The following is an 8324-nucleotide window of genomic DNA, read 5'->3' on the forward strand; positions in this document are numbered from 1 at the left end:
CTATACGGCGATTTGAAGACGACAATCTGGGCTACAGGTGTCTCTTTGACAGTTTTATAATCGTACGTTTCAGTCTCAAGTTATAGCGCGTCAAACATGGAGCAGAAGCAAGAAATTCGTCATATTTTACATTTTTACTACCTGAGAGGTAAAAATGCAACGAAGGCCGCCAAAAAACTTTGTGAGGTTTATGGGTCCGATACTGTAACGATTCGCACAGCACAGCGTTGGTTCGATCGATTTCGTCCTGGTGTAATGGATGTCGAATCGTCGTAGAAACTGATAAAATCGCCGAAATCATCCAAGTAGACCGGCATGTGAGCATTCGCTCAATTGGCCAGGAACTGGGTAAAGACCATAAAATCGTTTGGAACTATTTGCAGAAGATTGGATTCGAAAAAAGCTGGATGTTTGGGTGCCACAAGAGTTGATGGAAAAAAGTCCCTTGGACCGAGTCAACGTCTGCGATGCACTACTGAAACCGAACGAATTCGACCCACTTTTGAAGCGGATGGTGATGAAAAGTGGATCACCTACGAAAATCTCAAGCGAAAAAGATCGTGATCGAAGCGCAAGGAGCCGACCCAAACTATCGCCAAGCCTGGATTGACGGCCAGGAAGGTTTTGCTGTGTGTTTGGTGGGATAGGAAGGGAGTCATCCACTATGAGCTGCTCAAATATGGCCAGACTCTCAATTCGGTCCTCTACTGTGAGCAACTCGACCATTTGATTGACCAGAAGCGGCCAGGATTAGTCAATAGGAATGGTGTTCTGTTCCACCAGGACATCGCTCGGTCTCACACATCTTTGATGACCCGCCAGAAGCTACGGGAGCTCGGATGGGATGTCCTATCGCACCCACCGTATAGTCCGGACCTGGCACCAAGTGATTACCATCTCTTGCGGTCCATGCAAAACGCTTTTGGTGCTACTAAGTTGGCCTCAAAAGAGGCTTGCGAAAAGTGCCTGTCTAAGTTTTTTGCATATAAGGGGGGGGGGGGGGGGGGGGGGATAATGAAGTTGTCTTCTAAATGGCAACAAGTTTGCAAACAAAACGGCGTATATTTCACTGAAATCGGATAATTCTAAGTATGTTAAATAAAGCGCTAAAATTCGATCATAAATACGACATTACTTTTCCCCCAAACCAATATTTACACACACAATATTTACGAATGGAACCGCCAGTATTCTATTTTCAACTTGCAGACGACGGAAAGCTCTATTTTCCACGGCGATCAATTAAACACAATTTTTATGTGGCCGATGTACAGTCCCTGTTTATCACATTAGGACCACTAATGTTTTTACCAAAGTTCAGTTTTCTTTCAAATGTTTTTGTTGAAATGAGATATAAAAGAAACAAGTCGGAATACCGCAAGCTGGCGCTTCGGAGGTAAAGGTTTTGTTTTCATCTTATATGAGAAACTTTCTACTTAAATTTTTCCACCCAAAATATTCCTTCATATTATTTTCAGAATACAAAAAATACGTATATATTACAGAGGTAAATATATTGCCTAGAATACTATACTTATACATGCTTGTATACACCTACTTCCGATTTACTTCGTGCATAAAAGTATACATATCAAGTACGTATATCGAATACCGCTTGTTCAATGTACAAATATATCTATCTGAATTAGACACTACTCCAAAGTTTCATTTACATATGCATATAAATACATACATAATTAAAATTTTTCGATGCGACTTCCCCTTCATGTGAGCTTACTTTGTTTTGGTATTGGCGAATTGATATGGTATGATTACGTCTTACACGTTTTAGAATGCATGAAATTCACACAAAATCTAAAAGTTTCGCCTTCGATAACTTTGTTAATAATAGTTGCATTTCCTTCAAACTTTCCAAAGTTATGCCTTATGTTATGTTATATTTTGTACTTTTAGCAAGAACTTATGGGGGGTTTCCGGCTAAATTTCTAAAATATGCTAATATACCATTATTAACTTTATTTATGCAGATATTGAAGCATGATGTATTTTGAGGCCTAGATTTCCTTTAAATACACCACTATGATTTTTTTCAGATCTTTTGGTTGAATAGGGTCTGAAAACGATACCTGTTCCACTTTTTGAGGGTCATATTTTCAGCCCTCATTCCCCTACGTTTCATCCAATATCAATTATGGAGCCAGTTACTCCTGCAACCTCCTTTCGCAGGTATGGGGAGCCCCCGTTAAACTTAACACAAAATGGCGCCACTTGCTGTATGTAAAGGGATCCACAGGACACATGCTCTCACAAACTTTTGCCACAATCGGTTCAGCCATTTTCGAATAAATCGGGTGTGACAGACAGACATCGACTCGATTCTAGTAAGGTTTTGTTTCACACAAAACCATAACAAGTCGGGAAACGGAAGCTGGGCGCTTCAGGTATGAACGGTTTTGTTCGCCTCTCCTGTGAGTATATTTGAGTGTGTTCTACTCCATTTGTACGTAGCCCGTTAAGAATATGCATTTAGCATGTCAGATTTAGTACTTCGGGTTGTAAATTTGCACGGTAAAGACAACTTTGAGCTACTGTAACTTTATTACTAATGGTATGATTTTGACCAAACTTGCAGATAATATGCTTCATATTATATTTTATACTACTACCAACTTTTATAATTCTGAAATAAACTTAAGGGGGCTTTTACTCAATTTTCCCAAAAATATGGTAATATACTATTATTAACTTAATTTGAACAGATATCGATATGGAGAGTATTTTGAGGCTTGGGCACCATATAGAGGCAACTTCATGAATTTTTTCAGATTTTTCAGTTGGGTAGTTTCTGAGAATGGGTCCGTTAAAGAAATCATCACTTCACACTCCTCCCCCTCCCCGCCTTTTTAATAAATCTCAAAACTAAGACCGGCTTCGAAAAGTACTAATTGGTGAAAAAAAATGTACGCCCTAATTTTACATGTATGGGGACCTTCCCTAAATCTCAACGTAGGAGGATATCACTCACTGCATGTCTGCGGGTCCACCGGTCCCACCTTCTCACCAAATTTCGTATCAATAGATATAGCCGTTTCTGAGAAAAGTGCCTGTGACAGACAGACGGTCAGACAGACATTGAACCGATTTTAATAAGGTTTTGTTTTGCAAACAAAACCTTAAAAATGAAAGATTTGCCTTTAAAGATATTTCCCTTTTTATTGGCTAGAAGCATTTGGTAATGTACAAATACGTATTTCGGGGACCAACTGTCCCCTTCTTCCCCAACTACCTCCTAATTCAAACCCAAAATAAAAAATATTTTTGCGTTCTCTATTATTTTATTAATGATAAAAACATATAAATTCTTGTATATATGTAAACATTTTGTAGCAATGCGGTAATAACCGTTTGGTTGGCGGGCGTTGCTGGTGAATTTTTTATCGTGGTCGAGAGGCAACCTTCATTGTATCGTCCTGATGGTTTTCTTCAAATATCTCTGTAACCGCTTGCAGGCTACATTCGTCGCTAAAAACTACCTAAATGAAACAAAAAAAAAACCTTTTTTCTTTAAATATCTCTTTTGAGAAAAAATAAAGATCAATATTCAAATCAAAGGACTATTACCTTTTTCCAATCTTAAGCGGTATAATGCCGATAGCGCCTTGCAAACTCCAGCCTCTCTTTCGTCATTTTGGTGGTTAGCGTTGGCTTTTTTTGCCAGTTTCCGATCTTAAATTTTCTTCGTAATGCCTTCTCCTAAACGTCATTTAATTTTATGTTTATTTATTGAAGTTTCTGAAGCACAAGCCTGTGCAATGATTCTGCGATCCATCCGAGGAGTCGTTTTCCTTTTACCGCGGCAATTTAACCGTTTGTTGCGGAATTGTCCTCCATTGTCCATCCTATTGATTATGCTCACTGTTGGATGGGAAACTGTTTCCTCCTTGCGATATCTGCGATTCGAAACCAAAATATGTTGGCCCTTAATAAAGCCACTATCGCACTGCTTCTTTCAGGACTAAAGGCCCCGCACCTTCCAATCTTAAAATTTTACCGAATTACACACATTTTCAAATTTAACACTTTTTTCTTTAAAATCACAACTTTTCTCTACCTCCAAACAACTTCACACAACTCTTCAATAAATAACCGATAATTACTCTCCTAATATTTGCGAATGAAAATCTTAAAGAACAGGTAGAAGGGAGATCAGGTAATAAAACTCCCGGATCAGGATTAATAGGTGTGGAATTTTACTGATAGGTTTATTGCTTTTATTATCGTTATATTTACAGCGCAATAACCCGCATTTTTATAATGCCACAGATAAAATTTTCAAATTATAAGAAAAATTGACTGGTCCTAATTCAATGAACAGAGACTGTACTAATCGGCAGAGCAACTATCGATCAATTCAAAACTCTCCAGCAACATCCCGTAACTGCATTTCAAAAAGGAGATTTCAAATTGCAAAAATGGACAGCCAATGGCGATGCTCTTCTGTCCTTTTGATCGGAAAAATAAAGCACTACTAAGCATTCATGAGTTAAACAATATAAAGACATTTTGGTTGCGATGGCATTCTTTAAGCAATTCATTCTCATTTATCGTATGCATTGAGCCACTGAACAACGATTTTCTAACTAAACGACAAATACTATTTGATATACTTAAGCCAGTAGAATGATTGCAGCCTTGCACCTTTATCGTAAAAATATTATCCAACAATTATTGAAGGTTGGGGACCCAATTATCAACATTGGAGGAGATTTCAATCCCTCGATGGTTAAGCCATCCAAATCCACCGATTTTGCAAACGCATCTGAAAATATTTATGCAGCGATCATTTGCGTACGCAAATGGAAGCCACAACGAAAATTCATTTTCAGATTCCTCACACCCAAATCAAGGGTGGTTCTTTAAAAATACAATCAATACCGTGCCTTCTTAAGCTATGTGTAGCGGGTTTGTAAAATGAACTGATCAATAGTATTCTGCAGGCACGTGGATCGTCCCAAATTAGACCATATTATAGGACCGACTCTACAATTGTTCTACACTGGTTTTAGAATGCAACTTCTGAATGGAAGGTTTTGTAACCAACCGAGTGAACTAAATCCAATCTGACTCAGATCTAAGACATTGGAGACATGTCGACTGTAATTTAAACCCTGCGAATATTGCATCATGTGGAACACTACTCGTACCCGACGTACGCCCATCAACAACGTGTTCCGGCAGAATGACAATGACTAAGTGAATTCGATAGAGAAGGGCAAAAAGTAAATTTTTTTTACCGAAAATGCTGCACTTGATATTGAGTTGAGAACCAATGACACGTGCTTCGTGAGTGTCAAAAATGGATACAGCCCGAGTATATAAACTGGTACCAAAGAAATATATGTTTAATGTCGGAAAAGTAATAAAAAAAAAACGTCTTTATTCATTTTCATGGTAGTGTGAGGCTGCCTTAGCACTTGTTGGCGTTGCTTAACTGTAAGAGTCCGTTTCGCACTAAATTCATATGGCCGCAACTGTTATTCGAAAGCTACAAACTTTTATTAGATAGCTCAGGTTTATATTATGTCATCGGAGTACTCGAGTAAATTAGAACCTGAAACAATATCAAATGAAAAATTTAATCTGCGTACGGACCAGATACCCGTTCGGGTGTTGAATCCGGGAGTGACAACAGATAGTTCACATATTGGGAGTTCAAACCCACTAATTCCCTTTGAGCTGCGAGGTCGCCGGAAAAATATCACACCACGTTTTACTTCACACCAGGCCCCAATTCAACAACGTAACCCCTAACATGCTTTTATCAGAGCAGCTTCAATCTTTCTGTCATATTTGGCGTAGGACAACATTGCATTCTGACTATATATTATATCTCTTGATGGCGTGACTCCGCGATTTTGATAGTTCTTGCGAGGGATGATCGACTTCTTTAGAACCCTAGATTCATTACCCCTCAGCAGTCACATGACACATCTCTTTCTCCGTCAAACACCTCGTTCTGAATTCTGATAGTAACTGCAACCTTTCACCTTCGCACTGGATCACATCCTCTCAAGGTAATACTACCATCCCAAAATTACAGCCCAACATAGCGCTGCATATAGGCTCTCGATGCGATGCAATGCAACCGATTTTCCTGCTGCTGCAGGATTGCCAGTTAAAATGATTACTCTTATTTTTGACTTTCTCGTGAGGCTTATAGTGAATAGTAGAAGGTGCATAATTATGATACCCACGAATCTGAGTCACTTCGCTCGCGATTGCTGTTTCGGAATTCCACCTCGAACATCAATCTGAGGCCAATACTTAAAGGATGGTCGACTTCCGCGATGCAATTAACAATGCAACCATAACCACGGCTCGAACAATTTTTAAGGGCTACTCTATGAAGAGTGTCTCTAAATTAATTTTCTAAGTGTCGGCATACTACATGGAAATATGAAGTAATTTTACCTAATAAAGTATAATGCATTATGGTGAATTTTCCACACCTTCCAAATAATGGCAAAAGAAACATATTTTTTCCTCGTTTTAACCGAATTTGGCTGATTGTGAGCACATTTCGTTAAAAGATCAATTTCACGCCCAAGTGGAATTACTGTTTGGGCACATTATTGGCATTGGCGTAGTCTGAGAAATTTCAGGGGAGTTTACGAAGGGTGGATACTATGCTAAATTGTGTTTGCTGCGTTTTCCTACAGGCTAATTTTTAAAATCATACACAATTTACTTGAGTCCGGATGACTTGTGTGGTTGGAGCGCTGGGCTGCCGTATCGGAAGCTCGCGGTTCAAATCTCATTGGTGGCAGAGGGATTTGTTATTGTGACTGGATATCGGATACCAGTCGACTCAGCTGTGGCTGATTACCTCGGGCGAACGCAATACGGACCACATTGCCTTCTACACTGTACTGTAGTGTACAGTTACGGTCTTGAATGAAGTGCTCTAACACAGCGCTAACGATTGTTATTATTTGGTCGTTGTGTAATGATTTGTACCGTACCGTTACAGATCCAATTTCTTGTCCAGTTGTAGAATGCTTTTAATGCTCGAAGCATAGTATTTTATGACGGGTGTGACGAAAATCCGCAATGGTTCTTCAGTTTTTTAAGGTTTTGTGCATTAAAATTAATTTACTGTCTGTTTGTCACATACACTTTTTTCAGAAACCATGGCTGCTATTGACACTTTTTTTTTGCTGTAATAGGTTTTATATAGAGCACGATATTTTGATAAATATCCTGCCATTAATAGCAAAGTTATTATAGGTCAAAGTAGACTGTTTTGTGCAAATTCAATGCAATCTAAGGCATTGAATATCAGCATCTTCCTAAAGGGGTAGCCTGACACACTAAATACAGATACATTACGAGCTAGGTACAACTAGAACAAATATGCACTTAAATACTTTTTCATAACAACACAAAACCTTTCATACCCTAAGCGCAGAGCTTCCGGTTTCCGGCTTATTATCTATTTCGCTGCAGTGAGCCGGTAGTAAGGCTGGGTCATAAAATTAAGCTGCAAGTCGCCCACAACGGGCGTCAACTCACCTTAAGGAACTTCTCCACGCACATCTCTACGCCCTTAACTCTAGCAAAGTATCCTCGATTTATTTCGGGTGCTTTTCGATCCTGGTTTCGAACAAAGTATCCAATATATTCATCCTTCCAGTATCCTAAACGAACAGCGCTGCGTTTGCAGTCACTTGCGTCATCGTTGGTAGCGATCACAGCTTCGTCGCAAGGATGAAATGGCGGATCCATTTGTGGTCTTCTAAAAAGCGAGAAATGCAGGAAGCATATATTCATAAAGCAATTAACTGGGTGTGCACGAATTTATATCAGCTTACACAACTAATCCCTATAAGATCTACGTACTACAAACTTTCAAAACCTATCTACTTTTACTTCTAACCGGAATGAAGCCTCAGAGTTAAATACCCCGAGTCGTCTCTTCGATAAGTTTTGGCATTTGTGTTGTCAACTTGACAGTCCCCTTTAGTACTGATAAATTTTATCAATTCACGAGGATGAGCAGAAATCCAAGGGCATGTGGTTAGGCGCTCGCAAGCATTTTGGTAGAGTCGCGTTTGAGAATCGTAAACCTCGCAAAGCCCACGACGACGAGCGCGGTGAATGACGTTTGGTTTGCTTGCTAACGTTCATTTGCGAAAACGAAATGTTGGGGAAATAATTATTAAGGAAATGCTTTATCTTATTGTATGTAATATGAGTTAACCTTTAACTAGTGTCGTGGAATCAAAATCGAAACCACCGTCCACCACACACCGCATTTTTGCTCTAATATTTATATTTTTTAACTTACGTGCCCGCTCATATAG

At 39.2% G+C, this 8324-nt stretch overlaps 1 protein-coding gene across 4 annotated transcripts in view; it reads right to left on the bottom strand.

The window, feature by feature from the left end:
• Positions 1-8039, bottom strand: part of LOC119651071 (leucine carboxyl methyltransferase 1) — a 60533-nt gene extending 52494 nt beyond the window's left edge. Inside the window, exons 1-2 of one of the 4 annotated variants that reach the window (XM_038054410.1) lie at positions 7898-8039; positions 7534-7756 (exon numbers count right to left, since the gene is read on the bottom strand). In XM_038054410.1, the coding sequence (XP_037910338.1) occupies positions 7534-7746 (213 nt within the window). In that variant the 5' untranslated portion in view covers positions 7747-7756; positions 7898-8039. Of the gene's footprint in view, positions 1-7533; positions 7757-7832 lie in introns of all 4 variants that reach the window. The other 3 variants (XM_038054409.1, XM_038054408.1, XM_038054407.1) reach the window with 3 other exon arrangements.
• Positions 8040-8324: the final 285 nt, after the last annotated feature.

This window comes from Hermetia illucens, chromosome 3 (assembly GCF_905115235.1).
Source record: "Hermetia illucens chromosome 3, iHerIll2.2.curated.20191125, whole genome shotgun sequence".
NCBI classification, from domain to species: domain Eukaryota; kingdom Metazoa; phylum Arthropoda; class Insecta; order Diptera; family Stratiomyidae; genus Hermetia; species Hermetia illucens.